The sequence below is a fragment of the Mustela nigripes genome, chromosome 5, assembly GCF_022355385.1.
Source record: "Mustela nigripes isolate SB6536 chromosome 5, MUSNIG.SB6536, whole genome shotgun sequence".
In the NCBI taxonomy this organism is placed as follows: Eukaryota; Metazoa; Chordata; class Mammalia; order Carnivora; family Mustelidae; genus Mustela; species Mustela nigripes.
Genome location: NC_081561.1, coordinates 39336588 through 39357717, shown reverse-complemented (window position 1 = coordinate 39357717; position 21130 = coordinate 39336588). Strand labels below are relative to the sequence as shown.

General features: G+C 36.2%; 1 protein-coding gene across 3 annotated transcripts in view; it reads left to right on the top strand.

Moving 5' to 3' along the window:
- Positions 1-21130, top strand: part of ADGRB3 (adhesion G protein-coupled receptor B3) — a 726796-nt gene that overhangs the window by 370315 nt on the left and 335351 nt on the right. For all 3 annotated transcript variants that reach the window (XM_059400179.1, XM_059400180.1, XM_059400178.1), the window contains 2 exons: positions 2332-2400; positions 5914-6022. In XM_059400179.1, coding sequence (XP_059256162.1) covers positions 2332-2400; positions 5914-6022 — 178 coding nt within the window. The remainder of the gene's footprint in view (positions 1-2331; positions 2401-5913; positions 6023-21130) is intronic.

Sequence of the window (21130 nt, the reverse complement as noted above, 5' to 3'; positions counted from 1 at the left end):
TCATTATTTCCTTTAAGTTAAAGCTCCATTAAATACTGGCCCAGGACAAGGCATTGTGTGTACTGAGGGTACACTGAGGAATAAGAAAATCTTCCCATAAGTGCCCCCAGCCCCCTCCTTGGATTTTCAGGCTTAGCTCACTGTGCCCCACATGGTCTCATGGCAGATCATTTCCTGCCCAGTCAACAGGGAGAAAGGAGAACTTTATCTGTATTTCTTTTCCACCCTGATTAATGAAGCCTGACATATTGCTTTGGAAGGTGATACAAAGACATGTCTTATACTGTTTGCCTAGTTGAAGGTATATTTTAGTAATTTGTATTTTTCATATATGCCCTTTGGCAATTTAAGAAAAAAAAATTGAAATCTGAATATATCACTTTGGTCAAGGAATTGTGTCTATTCCCTGACCTTCATATACAGTGCAGAGCCACTGACCCACTATCAGTAAAACCTGCTTTGTGAAATGTTTTCTCAGAAATGGATACATGTCTGCACAAATTGCTTCCCATTTTCTTGGTGTCTCTTGTTAGCGGTGGCATGCCTGTGTATGAAAGCTAGCGGGGGTGAGGGTGCAGACCGCGGCCGTGGACCTCACCACCACTAACTGGCATGGACAGGATGAAATCTGCAACTTTTGCCTCATTAGCAGCATGTCCCCTACTGAGTTAAGCAGACATAGGCAATTGGAGAACGCCGAAGGTTAATTCTTTCTGCCCATAGGTAGAGTTACAGCTCAATGGACTAAGCCCTTCAAATGTTATCACTCCAACCAGGAAATTTTAAGTGGAAAAAAAATGGCTGGTAGCACAAAAAGGTTAAACGAATTGAAAACAGACTTGCAATTTTTTCAAGAGCCGCGTAAAATATTCTGTAACTTTTACAGGGGTTATGACTTGAAACCTGTTTCAACCATGTGATTACCGGGAGAAATAAATAGCACAAATAGGGCAATTAAATATAGATACTCACAGCTTCAAAGCACAAGAGAAGAGGAAGTGAAGCAGCTTTGTTTTTCTTCTAAAACAGGTGACTTTATTTGGCATTTGAATAAAGACCTTCTTTGAAAAGCTGGATAGGGAGGGAGGCTGATGAGGCTAAAAAATTGCGATTATTTCCCCCTCACGCGGGTCTTCTCCTGAGCTGATGTATCAGTATGAGTCCGTGCTCCTGCAAAATTACATACAAGCCAAGAAGAAGAGATGGGCCCTGAGGACACAACCTAGGGACCGGGGTCCATGTCGCTTAAGATAAATGTCACAGCTTCACTTTGCACTTCCTAGGTCGCCCGTGACCCCAAGTCACTATTCATTTTCAACAGACACTCTGATCTTCTCCTGGCCTCTGAGTTTTGAAGACACAGTGTAGTGTGGGAGAGCAGGAAGGTCTCTCTCTGGTCAAGATCCCTTGTGTGTCAAATGGGCACTAATGCAGATGATCTCAGCTGAGCCTCTGCTTGTGTATGAGAGCCCAAACACACCTGTCTGCATGGAAAGGGAAAACCAGAAATTCATCAGGGATACTGCTAGACGAAAGTCAAACCAATAGATCTTCAGCAGTTAGCCCACGAGGATGATGACTAGGATTTGGCCCTTGAATAGGAACTTGCAACTGAGCCTCTTCCTTCTTCCATTTTGGCTTGCTGGCCAAAGGCAGAATAAAGAATAATAAATTGAAATAGCTAGGATTTATTGAGCACTTAACCAGGTGCTATATGCCAGGTACTTGGAAAATTCCATGGCATCTTTGCAAGAGGTAGTGGTAAAAGTTTAAGTAAAATAGCCAGGAAGTGCAGACCCAGGATCCATGTGAGGAAGCCTGTCACGTGCCTCAGCCTTGCCCAAGGCCTGTGTCTTCGCTAGGGTTCTTCAGAACAGCAGTAGAACTAGCCATCATGGTTCACAATTAACTGGATAGCTTGTAATTATACCTACACAAGGAATTTTCACTACCAAAGGAAGAAAACTCATTTGCAAGGAATAATTTTATGATAGCACAACAGAATACAATACAGAGACTATAATGGAAGATATCACTTCCATATATTCCATGTTCCATATTCCATATAATGGAAGATTCCATATCACTAAGTAAACCCAAGTATTTTACCTGTTCTGGTATCTTCTGAGGTGCATATGTGAAGTTATAGAGAAATCCCAGAAGTATGGTACTGAGGCAGGGCCTTCAGAGATCTTCTAGAATGGTATGTTAGGGTTATAAAGCAATATGACAGAGTGTTTATACCCTTATCACGCAGTCAATTCAAATGGATGTTTTTGAAAAGTGGATTCCTCATGTAACATTAAATCTTTTATCCAATTTAATTTGCAGAACTTCTTCCAAATAGTTAGCAACCTTCTAGATGAAGAAAACAAGGAAAAATGGGAGGATGCACAACAGGTAAGCCTGGAGCCGTTTCAAAACTTAAAACAAAATTGGTAAAGGAAAGCTTAAAAAGTATGTGGAAAATATTTTAATGTTTTCTCAAAAATAAGGAAATGTTAAAAAATATTAATAGTTTGCTGTCCCAAGAACATAAAAGGAGGCATCTAAAAGTCATCTTAGGGACACCTGGGTGGCTCAGTCCTTAAGGCTTTGCCTTTGGCTCAGGTCATGATCCCAGGGTCTTGGGATCGAGCCCCACATCGGGCTCGCTGCTCAGTGGGAAGCCTGCTTCTCCCTCTCCTACTCCTCCTGCTGTGTTCCCTCTCTCGCTGTCTCTCTCTGTCAAATAAATAAATAAAATCTTAAAAAAAAAATAAAAGTCATCCTAGATTACATTATACTAATTTGAGAGGAAATAAGTGATCTGTTTTATCCTAACAATCAATGGACTGAGTGATGCTATAAATGTGGGAAAAACTGAACAGGATGAAGTAATTCCTCACTTTGAGGTAGCAATACCTAGTAACTATATGCCTTAGCAACCAGTTTCTTTCCTGCCTACAGACTATGGGAGAAACAGCAAATCCAAAAGCATACATTATAAACCAAACTGTGGGGTAATAACAAGTAAAATCCCTTGCATTTACTACAACATTATGTATAATCTGGATAAGATATGCAGATGTGCATTTGGATTCAAAGCCAAGAGCTGTAAAAATGAGTTCTCGTAAGAAAATTTGAATTCTGCTTTTCTTCTCTTTTTGCTATGCATGATCAATGTAGCACGTGGCCTTATTGGTTTGATTATTCTTTTAAAATACCTTTCACTGACATTTGTGCTATACTAACTATGTATGGTTAATAACACTTCCCCCCCAAATTATAGAAAAAGTGGGTTAGAGGTTAAGAGAGGGAGAATAAGCGCGTTTTAAAAACTCTTGTGGAAATTTAATATAACTGTGTATTGAAATACTTTAAGTTTTCTACTTGACCTTTGCTAATTCTGAGAGAACAGTGCAATCTTGGAAATAATAATATTTTCTGCGGTTCAAGTGAACCATCTATCCCTTTCTCCCCTTATAATCATGTTCTTGGCCTTCAGGAGCAAATCATGCCCTTTATTCCTGTTATGATAGAGGCTCTAAAAATAGTCCAGCATGGGTCTACCTCATTATCAGGTACAAATTCTGTGCTTCTGGCCATAGGAAGAAAAAAGAGCACTCCTCAGTGTAAGACCCTGAATCTATCTTTTTCTGCTAGCTTGAATTATATATTTGTCCTTGGCTTTCTTCTAGAGGAGAGCCTCATTCACTCACTGGTAGGAAATGGTGTCTTTCCCTAGAATACAGCTGCAGAGGCTAAGCACATCTTTCCAGAATGCAGGAGACTATTAATTATGGATATGTTTAGAGTAAATGTATAATACCCTTTTTTAAACAAGACTACACTTCATCGGATGGCATTATTTACTGTGAGGTCCCAACTTGAACCAACAGCGAGTAGTATACAACTCCTCATCAATGAAAAACCCTGAATCCCTAATCTATCCCTTTACTTGTGATTTTGAGTTACCTATATTCTTACCTTTTAAATATTTTTTTTCAGTTGTGATAATCCTTAATGCCTTTTTAAAGACAACTGCTTGAATAGAAGTAAATAAAGGTAACTACTTGAAGTCAAACAACGACAACTCTTTTATAGCTTTTACTGAAAGGTATTATTACAATGGCAGCCACATGGTAAATGAGTCTCCAGGTTTGTGGCACAAATGGTGAACCCCATTTGCCACACATAGTTCATCTTAAATTCACCCGGTAATGGGGTGACCACTTGTTAGTTAACTGGCTTTATCCGAGGAGGGGGAAATAAGCTTTTTCTATCTTCATGCAGGTAGTTTGCAACTTAGAGCGAGGTACCTGCTGAAGGTTAACACTCCTCCCCTCCCACAGAAACTGAGAGATAGAGACCCTGTCTTCCTTGTTATCACCTCTGTCTCTCTCTGAAAGATATCCCTAAGTCTTCCCTGTAGCAGTCTATTTAGCTTTTTAAAAGATTTACATACATTTCAAAGAGAAAGAGAAAGAACTTAACAATTATTATTTTTCAAAAGTAAATGCTTTTAAAAAAAGGATGAAGGATATGGAGCTGGGAGAGGGAGTCTCTCATTTTCAGCAGGCAGAATTAAGACTCCTATTTTTAATTTGTATTTACCCTTACACAACACATACTCATATACACCTCACAGAAACAGCAGAAAAAATACAGTAGTAGCCGAAAGCTTGGAGCTGATGGGAATTTCATGTAGATTTTTGAAATGATAATGACAATGAATTCTCAGAATTCATATTTAATAATTGGAAATAGATAAGAAATAACATTTCTCCCCAGATTTTCTCCAAATTAAAAAAAAAGCACAAGTATCCATGCTACACATTTCTAAGTGTAATAGCCACTGTTCATGTCTTCAAATATCTGTACCTATATGATGCATTCTCAGTGTCTGAATTTTAGTGGGGCGCAGCCACAGCCTCCTGTAAATATTGCACACTCCACCTGCAGTTCGCTCTGCCCAGCGTATCTCCCTTTTACTCCAGTCCCCTTCCACCTCTGACTGTATACTTCTCTGCTAATCAGACTGTCTCTTCCCCTCCTTCACCAGCCTTTGTAAAGACAAAGCCACTACAATTCTAATCCACTTCATTTTTTCATGGCTCCAAGGGGCAGTCGTGCTGAATGGCTAAAAGAAACGACCCTATCTTCAAAAGACTTTCTGCTCTAATGTCATTCTCTAATACAGGCTGACTGTATAAGCATTATGGATGATACAGAGTAACATTCATATGACCTTCTAAATGACCATCACTTCTCACACCCTGCGCCAGAATCAGGGTGTCTTTAAGCAAAGACTCCTCCCTTGGCAGCGTGTAAGGCGGCGTGGTGTTGGGTTTGCGATGTGCACCTACCTGTGAAGCACCCACACTACAGCTATGGTCATGATCCTGAAATTATTACCAACATTGTTATTCATTCAATAGCTCTTACGGTTGTAGAAGTAAATGTTTCTCCCAAGGTATAAAAGTTAGTTTGCAGCGAACTTACTAGTTTGTCAATATTCTCGTGATGACGATAATTGCTTTTTTCTTTCAGTGACCATCATATAGATGCTAAGTAAAAAATGTGAAAAGCCCCCAAATGTCAGTGTTTGTTCTATGCAATATTTAAGTGGGGAAAGGATCCCGTCAAAAGTAAAGATGGGCTGTTTCTAAGGATACAATCTGTTAGATATTTTCAGTTTCCTTAGATTTATGGAGAATTAATCACTACATCATATCACCTTCAAAGTTCTTGCCATGTGACACCTGGTATCATTCTCAATTAGTGATTCAAAAATACAACTGCTGCCAGTTGCAGAAATTCCTTCCAATAAATCAGAGCTCATTTGTGACCTCGTTATGTAGTTTTGTTATTCCAGTTATATATTCCATTATGTAGACTTTTTATTCCTTCCAATCTTTGCTTCTTTTTTAGATTTATCCTGGCTCAATAGAGTTAATGCAGGTGATTGAAGATTTTATACACATTGTTGGAATGGGGATGATGGCCTTTCAGAATTCATACTTAATGACTGGAAATGTAGGTAAGAAATAGGATTTTTTTCCCCAAATCTTACTGAAATTAAAAAAATTGCAGGTATCTGTGCCAGATATTTCTGAGTGTCATATCCATTGCGCATATCTTCAGGTATATGTAAGTAATATATTGTGGATACTTACTGTCTCATTTTTAGATAGGCCCAACCACATATAATTATACACACACCCGCACACACACAAAGACACACACATTTGTATGGATTCCTAGAGTGTTTATCTTGTCTATCTTGTCTTTTTCCATTCGCCAAATGTTCATTGGTGTCTGAGCTAATGTTGAAAATATATAATGTATATTCTTGAGTGTTTGTTTGTTTGTTTGTTTTAATGAGTCTTCATAATCTTCCATACATTGCTCATTTAATAATTGTCTCTAATGGAGGAGGAATTACACAGAGGAGCAAAACCTACACAACTTTTCAGAACCACAATTACACTGAACCAACAACAGTAATGTTAACCAAATGGCAGATTTTTACTCTTTGTAGTAAAAAACATGGTGAGAGTACAGAAATAGTCTTTCAAATATTAGATGCATTGAGCTGATACAGGTTTACAGTTTTTTCATTTTTTCATTTCTTTAGAAGTTTCCTATCATAATGTTGCTGTGATTCAGATTTTCTGTCATTTTTTACTGCTTTAGTAGTCTTCACCTCAAGACCACTGAGCTATAGATAATGTTTTTAAATACATATAGCTTTCCTCAGATTCTTATTCATGACATGTTTAAGCTTTAATTTCTGGATCAGGAAGATACCTAACTTTTTGGAGTGGTTAACTGGGGGAATTCAACTAGTACAGAACATATAAACATATAATATATTTTATATACACACACACACACATATATTATAGCTTTTAATCATTCACTTCACACTTGATTTCTTCTGAAGGTATTTTAGTCCTATAAGGACTCATGAGATCATAAGATATCTTCCCTCAGGATGACCTCAAATAATAAAGGATAATAACTAATTGCTGGTAATATTTTTCAGTTGAGGAGGGCCTACGCAATGCAGTCCTTAAATGGGGGACATCTCCATGCCAATATACCATCATCATGCAGCATGAGACCTTTCAGTTAGATTTATGTTTTTATCCACTTTCTGAGTCAGTTTGAGGGCCCAGACTTTCCCTCTGAGTGGGTGTTTAGCAGCTTGTGCTGGTTCAGGAATGGAGTGAACTGTCCCTTACTCTAAACACTGAGTGATGAGAAGGAAAGGGAATCAAAAATAGTATCTTTCTTGAAGACTAAATTCAGAAATCAGAGAAAATCCAAATTAAATGTGCATTCCAAAAGTGGTTGGGCAAAGAGAGGAAAGATCAACTCTGTAGAAAAAGGGATAGTATGTTGGGCTATGAGTTATCTGGTAGAGGGAAGGAAAAACCTAGAGAGATTCTGGGGCTGTTGGTCATTGAAGCTGGAACCACTCTCTAAAGGGCTTTGTGACTTCTATGGCGAGGAGGACCCACGAAGGCTGCTGTGCCAGATGAGTCCGTTCACAAATTTCCAAGAAAAATTAAGGGGGAAACACACAGAGGTATTGCTTCTTTAATTCTTTTTTGTAAATGTTAACATCTAATTCTAAAAGTCATTGCCAATTAAAAGTATCAGATTGGGGAGGGGCACCAGGGTGGTGCAATTGGTTGAGCGTCCAAATCATGGCTTCTGTTCAGGTCGTGATCTTGGGATCATGAGACTGAGCCCCACATCTGGCTCCATGTTCAGTGCAGAGTCTGCTTAAGGCTCTTCTCCATCTCCCTCTTCCCCTCTCTCCTCCTTTGTGTGTGCTTTCTCTCTCTCTCTCAAATAAATAAATAATGAAAAAATCTTTAAAAGAAAGTATCAAATTGATACATGGCCTTTATTCAGTTTGGCAAAAAAGCTGTAAAAAAAAAAAGGAATGCCAATCTCAGAGTCTAGTAAACTTCAATTTGGACTTAAGCGCACTGTTTGAATAATAATATATGAAATCCTCTACAGTCTAGTATAATTTACTACAAAAATTCTGTATATTATGAACATTTATTACTCTTTACCTTCCTTTTGACTTGCCAAAATTATGTATTTGAAAACTTTGTGTATTTTTTGCATGAAGATTCTGTTTTCTAGGTTTGCCAACTTCCTTTATCATTGCTAAACTTTAAGACATGTATTAAATATAGTAACTCAAAGCATTTTAGTACTGCAGATAAAGCCAATATTGTCTTATACTGTCTTCAGTCTTGCATAAGGACAGTGTGATTTGGTCTTCTGATCACTTATGTATAACTAATTATGTTTTTTTAAAAGGTTATATTCTGTGAATAAATATCCAAATATTATTATACAATGCTATTATACAAAGAGGTCTTATTTATTGTTGATTTCCTTCCAATACTTACCTAGAGACTGACTTATCATTTCATGACTAGACGAAGGTTATTCTCAATAACATGTTGGACTTTTCCAAAGTGTATCCATATATTAGGCTCTCCAGAGAGACAGAACCAGTAAGACTTAAGTCGATATATAGGAAGAGATTTATTTGAGGGATATTGGCTTATGCAATTATGGGGACTGAGAAGACCCGTCATCCGTTGTCTGCAAGCTGGAAGCCAGGAAAGCTGATAATATAGTTCCATTCCAAACCTGAAGGACCCTAGAACCAGGAGCACCAATGTCTGTAGGAAGGAGATAGATACCCCAGCTCAAGGAGAGAGCAAATCCACCCTCTGCCATTTGTTCTTTTCAGCTCTCAGGTGATGCCCACCCACATCATTGTTGGCAATCTTTACTTGGTCTATGATTAAATATTGATCTCCAGTAACATCCTTATAGACACACCCTGAAATAACGTTTTACCAGTTATCTGGGCATTCCTTAGCCCAGTCAAGTTGATACATATAATTAACCATCACAATCCACTAGTATCAAATTGGATAATATAAATAATAATTACTAACTATTCATATTCTTCATGTTATTCAATTTGGGACTAGCATATGTAAAACATCATTATATAGTTTTGTCTGATATTTCCCAAGTTTTGGACAAGGACACACACAGAGGATAATTTACAGTAGCAAATTATGAAATGTGAGAGTTGTCACTTATTTGTCTTACATCCTAAGTACAAATTTTGATTACCCAACATTAAGCTTATTATCCTGAACACACACTCACACACATACTGATTTGTGCACACATTTAAACACACATGTACGGACAGCTAATGAATAATAAATAGATGCTAGGTAACTAAGAAAGGATGCTTATTCTTTATGGTCATTTTCTACAGTGTGTATTGGATTAAGACTATTTAAAGAACCACAGGAGATCATCATGTATCTTAAAATGATTATTTATTTTTTTTTTTCCCATAAAGCCTAGATGTATTGCCACCTTACTTTTCTGGGATATAGGTAAGCTTCTGAAGAAAGACAGAGTTGAATAGCCAAAAATAAATATCATAAAGACCATAGACTGAAGTAAGAAAGTCTTAGAACCTTGCTGATAGTCTGTTTTATTTCAACTTCAAATATTGCTTCAGCATTTCTGTTTTCTGGTTCCTGATTTAGATAGATTGAGTTGGAAGCAGAGATAGTGTTGTTAGATACACGTGTATAACAAATGTAATAGTGAAATGCTGAAACAATAAGGACAAAGCTATCCTGAAAGAATGTAGCAGATTATGGAGCCCCTGCTGTAGGAACAACCAGTTCTAAGACTTAGAATGACACTTAATATCTAAAATCATGGCCTCTATTCATCAAGAAAGAAGTGTCTATAATCTAATTAAGATTGCAAGAAAATGAAAGACATATCTTAGAAAGATTTTCTTCAGAATTAGTTGAAATGAAGTTTTAAAGTTTATTTTTTTCTGAAAAATGTCTCTACTTGCATCAGCTTCTAATAAATGAAATGCTATTTTATGCTAAAAACCTATGAACATTTTGATATAAATGCATTCATGTTCATTTTTGGAGGGGGCAGGTCCGTAGCTTTGATCAGTTTCTCAAAAGACTTATGGTTTTAAGAAAGTTAATACAAAGCTTGAAAAATTATTCTATGAACAAAGATATTAAACAAGCTAAAAATTATAAAATACATTGGGCATTCATAAAATAATTGGGCTTAAAACAGAATACTTATTTTTCATATTCATGTATGAATTTGACATTCAAAATAGAGATATGATAATTATAATAAATGAAAATTAATGAGCACTTACTAAAGACTAAGCACATAAAGAGCTTATATGTTGCTGAATAGATGAATGAACATGAAGAATTTATACAGTACAGAGAAATCCCAATTTGTAATATGTCTCAGTTTATTGCAAAATTGTATACTAAATGTTATAAATATGCTGCATAAGTAAGTGGTTTTTGTTTTAGTAAAAGATATGAATTTGTTGATTTTTTAAAATATATTAGTGTTATCAATTAGGTCAGGGGGACTATATCTTAGTATTATTTAATATAAGTTAAAGTTGTTTTTCTTCAACAAAACATTCTTTGAAGAGTTGTTTAAACTTACTTTCTGTTCTTTCTCTGTAAGCATTTTACTCTGCAGTCCCTTGCAGCCCTGTGTTTCCCACAACACGTCCCTGAAATTCCTCTCAGGAAAACTTTCTGGAAACTCCTCCCATATTTTAGCCTTCATGTTCCCTGTGTTTTGCTAACCACTATCTCTTTCTTGAAACTGCTCATTCTTTTATAATTTTTATATTTATTACAGTATAAACTGGGATCAAAGAATAGCAATTAGACTTATGATTCAAAAATGATAAGATTTTTGGAGGCAGTAACATAAAGCAAAGAAGGTGAAGCACTGAAAGCGAAAAAAAAGTACATTATTTCTGGCCCAGCATTTTGTGTTCCAAGGCAGACTAGAATGTGTGAGATCTTCCATGATTAGAGCCATGTGCCTCTAATGGATTTCCATTATTCTAAAAGTTTGTCTAACCCCTTAGCAAAGTGTTTGATAATTTTTATTAGGCTTTTAGCCATCAATTTTCCACAACAACTTCAAGTAGCCTTTATATTTACTTTATTTGTTGGTAAGAATAGATTGTTCTTTAGAAGTTAATTGTTTTGGGCTTAGAACTTGAATTGTATTCATCAAACTGAATTCAAGGAAGATAGTAATGTGTTACATGTTGCTAGCCCACTAACTCTGTTCAATTAAAATCAAAAGAAAATTATCTTACTATAAGCAAAACCTTTAATTAGTCATTAAAATAAATGACTCATCTTCTGGCTTACAAGGGGATTGCAGCCTCATTTAGGACATAAAAGAATTACATTAATAAATAAAATACAGTTTGGTATGTGTCATATGAACCAAATGTAGAGATTCCTTACAAGAGATGTTGTTCTGTATTAAGGACCTTGAGAACTTATTGAAGAAGGAAGCATTTAGTGTAGATTTTGAAGGATGACTGGATTGTTGACAGTTCAACATGAGAATGAATGGCAAGGAGATGGTTACATTCTAGAACAGTCTTTTAACAGAAACAGTATAGAGCTTCAAAGTTGAGATTGTGCTTAGCAGATAAGTGGTTTATGTTGATAAAAATACGTATGTATGGAAGTAAAGAAAAATGAAATAAAATTAGAGAAGCGTGGTGAGACATGGTGTGAGATGGTTCTGAATTCTGAAGACAATAGAGAGCAACCAAAGCTTGACCTGATGAGAGCTGTGCTTGGTAAGAGATTATGTTAGAGCAGAAATAGAATTTTCTTTGTGGCTCAGTTGGTTGAGCAGCTGCCTTCGGCTCAGGTCATGATCCCAGACTTCCAGGATCGAGTCCCGCATCGGGCTCCCAGCTCCTTGGGGAGTCTGTTTCTCCTTCTGACCTTCTCCTCTCTCATGCTCTCTCTCACTCATTCTCCCTCAAATAAATAAATAAAATCTTAAAAAAAAAAAAAAAGACTTTAAATGTGGAAACTGGAAGACCTTTTACAATCCATGAGGGAATTAGGAAGACTTGAGTTAGTGGTAATAGGAATAGAAACCAAATCATAGTTATGAATTTGAGGTCTGAGGCAGAAATGACAATATTTCATAACTTAAGGTGTCAGAAAAAAATGTGATTATATTTATTCAACAAACATCTGAGAGGGTCTTTCACATATTAATGTTAAGATGTAAGTGTAACACTCAAGTGAAAGAATGAAATGTGGTCTTGGGCTTTAGTAGAGAAGTCAAATTTATTATATATATGTGATAATCAACTGCATATAAATGACAGTTGAAGCCACAAAAGATTTTTTTTCAACTATCAGAATAGTAATAAGAAAGAAATGGTGTAAGATGTTGCCCTTATTAAAAACAAAGAACTTATAAATACATGTCGTGATAGAGGTTAACTAGATTTATTGCCATGGTCATCTCACAATATATAAATACCAAATTATTTTGTTATGTACCTGAAAATAATATAATGTTTTGTGTCGATTAAATATCATTATATTTTCTGTTATATATGGTTATGGAGAGATCTCCAGGTACAGTAATAAACCAGATTAAGAACTATATTTTGTGTTTAAATAAAACTTAGATGTTATTCTAGATGAAGGTTTATATAAGTTATAGAATAAAAATTAATGTTGAGGGGGGAAAAAAACCCATAAAGATATAGCAGATGTCAGAGTAAGAATAGTCAGAGGTAGTAGGCATAAAGAATCCCAAAACAAGGCAGAATAAAATCAATGACATGTAATTACTAGGAGCGAAAGAATATTTCAAAATGAATACTATAGCTAATATCTATTGCTAATGAAGATCAGAGTTATTAAGACTTATGTGAAATCCTTGGTGATTGCTGATGTTATAATTTAAAAGTTCTCCGGGAAAAGTTCAGACACGATGAACAGGATCTAAATTTCTGAACTCTTTATCTGCTTTCCACAAGGTGGTAATCCAATGATTACCCCCTTGTTATTTTGATACAATTATCTCTAAGGATTTAGTTGGCATAGATGAATGTTGATACACCCACTAACTACTGTGTCACAACTGTTCTTTAGGAAATATTCTAAGTTGACAGTATCATATAAAAAGGGAATATTTTTTAGACTAATACTATCTCAAAATACAGAATGTTGTAATTATAAGTTGTAAAAGTTGTCCCTCTGTGGGGCATCTGGGTGGCTCTGTGGGTTAAAGCCTCTGCCTTCAGCTCAGGTCATGATCCCCAGGGTCCTGGGATTGAACCCTACATCAGGCTCTCTGCTCAGCAGGAATCCTGCTTCCCCCTCGCTCTCTGCCTGCCTCTCTGCCTACTTGTGATCTCTGTCTGTCAAATATATCAATAAAATAAAAAAGAAAAAAAAAGTTGTCCCTGTGTATAAACCTTAAGAGATATGATTCTGGAAAGTATAGTTTCAGTTCTTCTCCAGTAATCCAATAAAGCTAGTGTCTTGAAAACATTAAAGTTAAGACATTTTTCTTTGCCAAGCTAAATATCACCATCTATTCTTGGTTTAGAAATACAAAATACTGGGCTCTTCAGAATGAACATTCATACTTGATATTTTCTGAAATTGAATCCAAATTCAATCTGAAGAATGGCATAATACAATTCTGACATCTCTTTTCTCTCCACAATGCTGTCTCGTCAACATCACATCTATATTATTTCTTTGACTCACTAATAAATGTAATCATTTCTGTCACAGAATATCCTGTTCTTCAATTGAGAAACCAACCTTCAATCTGATGATATAATTATAAAATAAAGTGGCTTCTCTTTTCTAGGTTTATTTTCCTTTTGGTCACTGCTTTGTTTTGTGGTTCATACGTCTCTGTCACTTGTTTAACTTTTCTTAAAAATCAAATACTTGTAGTCAGATGACACCAAGCTTGAGGAATACACAATTTACTGTCTTTTTTTTTTTTTTTTTTGCTTATCTGTAGCTACTGACGTTGGTTGAGTCTGCTAGACTTGAGTCTGAAAGTGTCAGATTCTACCTCCTCTTTCTGGCTCTCTACTGCTCTTTCTTGCTAGACACGTGAAACAACTGCGGTGTCTTTATGTAGATCACAGAGGAAAACTAAAAATACGTGTTTTTGTTTTTTTTTTAATTCTTTTCTTTTTCTTTTTCTTTTTTTTAGTGGTACTCCCTTGAGAAGATAAATAGTTCAAACATAGTTTTAAACTATGATTTGGAATGGAATGCAGCACTATGAATTCTTTGATTTTTCTCATTTAATAGATATTATCTCATAATATTTCCTATGATCTTCTTATTCCAGAACACTGGAAGGGGGTGGAAGTGCTGGGGAGATTACTGACAAAAGCTGTATCCAAACCCTCTAGTGATGAGCAAGACATACGACTCAGGGGTCCTCTTCCGTCCAACTGAGAACTCTATTTTAGGTGCTTCCAAGTATCATTATAATATATTGATAATGCTCTATGGCTTTAAGAGCCCTTAGACATTTATTCAATAAACATGTGCCATGTTCTGTTCTAAGTTCTAAGAATTTCTCAGGGAACAAATTAGACAACATTCTTGCTCTCATGGAACTTTTGTTTTGTTTTGTTTTAAAGATTTTTATTTATTTATTTGACAGACAGAGATCAAAAGTAGGCAGAGAGGCAGGTGGGGCAGGTGTGGTGGTGGTGTGGGAAGCAGCTCCCCGCTGAGCAGAGAACCCGATGCGGGGCTTGATCCCAGAACCCTGAGATCAAGACATGAGCTAGAGGCAGAGACTTTAACCCACTGAGCCACACAAGTGCCCTGGAACTTATGTTTTATAGCAGAGATAGATGTCAAACAAGTACCATCTAACATGTCCAGTGGTTATAAGTGATATGAAAAGAAATAAAGCAATCCACCATGGTAAGGGGATAGAGAATGAAAATAAAAAGAGTCATTTTAGACTAGATAGCCATGGAAGACCTCTAATCAAAGTAGTGATATTTCAATATAGACCTGAGTGCCTTGAGAGTATGAGGCACAGTTATATGTGGGAACAGAACATTTCAAGCAGAAGAAACAATAAGTAAAAGGTCTTGAGGCATCCATTGCCTGATATTGTAGAGGCACTAAAGGAGAGGGTGATGAAGAGGCTGAAGTTGGTTCTGGGGAAGAAACGAAACCAGAAAGGGAGAGGGGAGCCAGCCTGTGGACGGCATATGACGGTAGATCTAAATGAGATGCAAAACCATTGAAAAATGTGGGCAGAAACATGACCTAATCTTATTTATGTCCTAAAAGAACCATTCTGAATGTGGAGTGAAAACAGGCTGTAGTGGGGTAGAACTGGCTATACAGAGATAGCCAAACAACCCAGCTTGGGTGTTTACTGCATTGTATTATTGTATCCAGATGAGACAGCTCATTGGTTTAGACCATATGCCAGTGGAAAGAGTGAGAAGACGTCAGATCCTGGAGACATTTTAAAGCTTGATCTTACAGAACTTACTAATGGTTAGAAACAAGATGTGAAAAAAAGAGAGGGCTCAAGAAAATGTCTCCAGTACACTTGCAAGAACTCAACTACAAAAATAAGACAGATTTATGTCTAAATCTGTATCCTATAAAGTCAAAAACTTATTTTGGCAAACATTTAAATGTCTCTAAAGCTTAGAATCCAAAGCAAGCTTGTCTTAGTTTATTTATTTTTTCTTTTCTTATTCTTTTAAAAATTTTTATTAAGATGTAGTTGACATATAAATTGTATTAGTTTTAGGTGTACAACATAATGACTTGGTATTTGTATATATTGGGAAATCATAACATGATAAGTTGAGTTAACATTCATCATTACACTTAGTTACAATTTTTTTTTTTCCTACAATGAGAACTTTTAAGATCTTCTCCATTATGGTGCGCCTGGGTGGCTCAGTCGGTTGAGAGTCTAACTCCTGAATTCAGCTCAGTTCATGATCTCAGGTTCATGGGATGGAGCCAGGCTCTGTGCTGAATGTGGAGCCTGCTTGAGATTCTCTCTCTCTCTCTTCCTCTGTTTCTCCCATTCCTCTCCCCGACTTGCAATCTTGTTCTCTCATAAATAAATTAATTAATTATTAATTACGTTTTAAAAGATCTCTCTTAGCAACTTTTATCTTTTTAAGGATTTACTTATTTATTTGAAAGAGAAAGAAAGAGAGAGAGCAAGAGGGAGGAGCAGAGGGAGAGAAGCAGACTCCCCACTGAGCAAAGAGCCCAACATGGAGCTTAATCCCAAGACCCTGGGATCATGACTTGAGCCGAAGGCAACCGCTTAATGACTGTACCACCTAGGTGCCCCTCTTAGCAATTTTTAAATATATAATACAGTAATGTTAACTATAGTCGCCATGCTGTTTATGTTTTATATATTCTTGTTTCTAAGTCCAGCAGACATTCTTGCTCCTGCAGTATAAGAAATTTTATACTGTGAAGGCATCAGCCCCTGTCATCATTCTACCATCTGAATCCCTGGAAAAAAGCTAGAATGAAATTTTTCTTTAAAATGACTTCTTAAAGTTATAACTCGGATTGAGCTGCTGGTTACCAAGTGAAATAAATTCTACTTTCTCCATTATTTTAGTGTGTCTTCTATTTATAAAGTCATGGTAGCTCAAGAATGGAAAAATATTTAGGGGTCAACTAAGTCCAGCCATAACCGGTCAGCTCTAAACCATTTTGTGGTGTTTGGTGTTTTGTTTTGTTTTGTTTTTTTTTTTAATAAAAATGTATCTTTAATTAAAAAAAATACATTAAAGTATCTAAATTGGAAATGTCTCTGCAAAAACACCTTTATCTCTCTAGCTTAAAAAAAGTGTTATTTGTAATAGTGCTAGTATCATGATTACAACCTGTACCTTAAGCAGAAAATATAGATCATATTATGGTGCTTCAAATAATCAGAGGCCTGTGATCTTCTAGAAGGTAACGGGAGTGAAAATAGTTACATAATATTTTTAGGCTTATCTAATCTGTTTTATACAGTCTATTCAAGGACATAATTATTCATGTAGTCATTAAATAAAGATTCTTGTCCCTAAAAAACTCAAACTAGAACACATTGTTAATAGCCATTATTTCTCATTTCAAATAACCCAGATGCCCTAAACTTTTTCTCCACTATACCTGTATTACGCCAATTCCTAGCTCTCATTCTGTTTCTCTCCTATAAATTTCTCATTTGGTCTCCAGATTTTTAAAAGCTTTGGCTTCTTATCCTATCTTAAATACAGTTAAGAGAGAGTAGAGTCTACATTTTGCTACTTTAGAAGGCCTTTTTTCCTACTTCTTTACAGATACAATATTTGAGTGTATATTTTAGTAAAAATTTCCTAGTGTCACAAAGGGGCTATTATTCCAAGGAACTCTTTTCAGAGGTACCATTTCCTATACAATGTATAGGAAAATGTCTTTGCTTTTTCTTTTGTCATTTAGGCTTTCAAAAAAAAATATTTGGTAAGGTATTCCTTATATTAATTATACAGCATTTCCCAAATTAACACTTTCACAGATATTCATGATCTTATTTACTCCTAACAACCTTGCTGCCACGGTGTTAAGGGCACTCACACAATTTGCCCTACATCAATGCTTCCCATTCAGAATCAATGTATCTTTATCCCTTTGCATCTTAGTAATTGAAAGTTAAAGATTTGTTTCATTATCTTGTTCAGCCAACCACACTCTAACCTACTTCTGTTATATAAAGAACTTCACTGTGGTTTTATTATGACTCTGGGGAAATCTTACTCATGTAGTCTGTATTTTTTAGGTCAAGGTAAAATGACTTCTGACCTTTATTTCTTTTGTAGTGATATTTTTCATATATATCTACTTTATTAGGAATCTCAAAATTGTTTTCTGGCCAATTACACATTTTTTAAAGAATACCTGATTACCTTTAATAAACCTTTTATAACATTTCCTAGCCAGTGAAAATTTTGTGAACTTGTTACTCATTCAGTCTTCATTCTTTCAGCTAACTGTCTAGTGGAGAATGTCTAGATAAGGTCCACATCTTGGGCTCTAAAACCCATTATTTCTTTTGGATTTTATATTTGCTGGGAAAATGCTCATGGTCTGAGGAAAACTAATGAGGTCACACAAATTTCAGTTGGGAATGTACACCATTGAGCACATAGTAATTCTCAGCAAAACTGGGACATGAGTAGGAAAAGCAAAAGAGACATTGACTCCTCCCCTCACTATCAATGCCTGTGAGAAAGAGTTCGCAGCCTAAAGAATGAAATGCATGTATCACAGATGGTGGAAATACATGCTTTAGTGGTACATCTTGAACACAGTTTGTGAAAGTTGTCCTGAATGGAAAAACACAATTTCAAAACTTCAGGTGAGAATATAGATAGAATTCATGGGTTCTCACCTGCTGATGCATAATTCAAAAGCCACTTTAGGCTTGAGTTTTTTTAATTAATCTCTATAAAGAACATAAATTTGTGTTTTTTTAAGATTTTATTTATTTATTTTGAGAGAGCGAGAGAACGCAGGAAGGAAAGGGAGAGAGAATCCTAAGCAAAGTCGACACTTCGGAGGGCTCAGTCTCACAGTTCTGAGGTCAGGACCTGGGCCAAAATCAAGAGTGGGACACTTAACTTACACTTAACTGACTGAGTCACCCAGGACCCAGAGCGAAAGAACATGAGATTTTGCAAAGAAGTTGCTCATGGCTTCTGTGCCCTATGGAAGCTCTGCAGAGGAATTTTGCACAAAGGGACAGTGCTTTCCCTCTGTTCAAGAGATCCAGAAGGGTGGGGCACCTGGGTGGCTCAGTGGGTTAAGCCTCTGCCTTTGGCTCAGGTCATGATCTCAGGGTCCTGGGATTGAGCCCCAATTGGGCTCTCGGCTCAACAGGGAGCCTGCTTCCCCCTTCTATCTGCCTGCCTCTCTGCCTACTTGTGATCTCTCTCTCTGTCTGTCAAATAAATAAAATAAAATCTTAAAAAAAAAAAAAAAAGGAGAAGGGGAAGAGGACTTCAACTAGGGGAAGACTTTTAGAGATGGGATTAGCATTAAGAGCTAGTGACTCCCTAGTTCCCTAAAAACATTGTATCTAAAGCATGTTGGAATGATAGCTCTTCCCAGTGTGCCTATATTCTCCTGTTAGAGGTTAATTCCCTCAGGATCTGGTAGACACTTACAGACCAGAATAGAAACAAAATCTAAAGCCAACTGAAAACAAAATTTGACTGTTATAATACCTCTGATCTCTATTGGTTTATATAAGCTTTTGAAATTACTAAAATTAGCATTCTGCAAGCCTTCTTTTCAGTGAAATAGAAGGAAGTTGCTGTGAGTTTGTATGAATACGAAAACAATTCCATTCTGTCTCTATGGCAATAATTGCTTTTCTCTATGGCTATAGTGGTCAGCCTCTGTAACAATAACCAGTGAAGAGAAAAGAGACTCTGATTTTAATTTTTTTTCTATTTTTATGGCTTCAGCTTTTCAAAAGTCTTATTTTATTTGGATATACCAAGAATTCTATGCTAAATTATTTCTCCATTGCTTCTTTTGCTAAATTCCAAATAAATTTGAATTTGACAACTGAATTTGACAACTGAAAAATATGACTCAGATTAAAGACTGGTGCTCTTTATGTCAGTGCTAACAGGGATGCCATTTAGTATCTAGGAAAACATGCTGACTTTGGAGCTAGATTTGGCTGCAAAACTTGATTATACCACAACAAGTTGACCTTCTGCAAGTTATTTCATTTCTAAATCCCTCAGTTGGCTCCTTTCTAAAGTATAGATAATAATATCTTCCCTAAAGTGTTATTATAAAGATTAAATATAATATCTATTTAGCATCTGGCGTGTACTAGGCTCTTGGTAATTGGTAGTGGATAAATATAGGGTCAAATATGGGTTCTGCTCCTGATTGAATGTGTGGTCATGCAACTCAGTCACCAGTAGCCACAGTCCCTTCCTCCAGGGAACTGCTAAAGTTCTTACCTAAATTTAATACCCTGCGTTTCTGTTTGTTTTTTCTAATCACAATGGTATGCTTACTGTTTATTTCACAAAGCAGACCAGGATCTCAGACTCCTAGACAGATAATATAATTAAATCTAAAAAACTATTTGTGCTTTGTCTATTTTAAAATGAGTTTGTTACCAGTTGTCGTTTGTAGCATAATGACTCTGTAGGCCCCCAAACATTCCAATGGTATTTACATTTTTCTGTCTTCGGGAGCTCCTCTTCTCTTTCTTGTTTTTATTAGTCAGTAGTCAGATCCTTCTTCCCTGAATGATTAACACAGAGGATCTTTTCTGATTTAATTTCATAATTTTCTCTCCTTAACATGTAATGCATCCCCTGTAGTCTACCCAGCTGTATCAATTATCCCTATGGATGCATCAAATAATTCTATAGCATAACTGTAACCTCTGAATTCATAAGTGAATTAGTCTCTTTTGTCTTTAAATAATGTCTTCTAAACAGTCAAAAATATTTTTCTGCTTTATGCTGCCTACTTACATTTTCATAAGAAGGATTTTAACGTTAGGAATATAATTACTCTTATGTGGCTAGTTTAATCTATTTTCTTTAATCCAATCTTCTGTTTTAGTTTTTGACATATGAATATGAGAGAGTGGGTGTGAGTGAGTATGGTTGTGTATGTTCTACAATATTTATTAGTGCAGTTGTTTCCGATACCATGAAATGCAGTTGTTTCCGATACTATGAAAATTTATACTCTGGAGTCTTCTGGGTGACTGAGTCATTAAACATCTGCCCTGGGCTCAGGTTGTGATACCGGGGTCCTGGGATTAAGCCCTGCATCGGACTCCCTGCTCATCAAGAAACCTGTTTCTCCAGCTCCCACTCCCCCCGCTTGTGCTTTCTCTCTCTCGCTGTGTCTCTCTCTGTCAAATAAATAAATAAAATCTTAAAAAAAAAAAAAAATATGGACATCTTCCTTATCCATTCATCAGTTGAAGGGCATCTTGGTTCTTTCCACAGTTTGGTGACCGTGGCCATTGCTGCTATAAACATTGGCATACAGATGGCCCTTCTTTTCACGACATCTGTATCTTTGGGGTAAATACCCAGGAGTGCAATTGCAGGGTCATAGGGAAGTTCTATTTTTAATTTCTTGAGGAATCTCCACACTGTTCTCCTAAG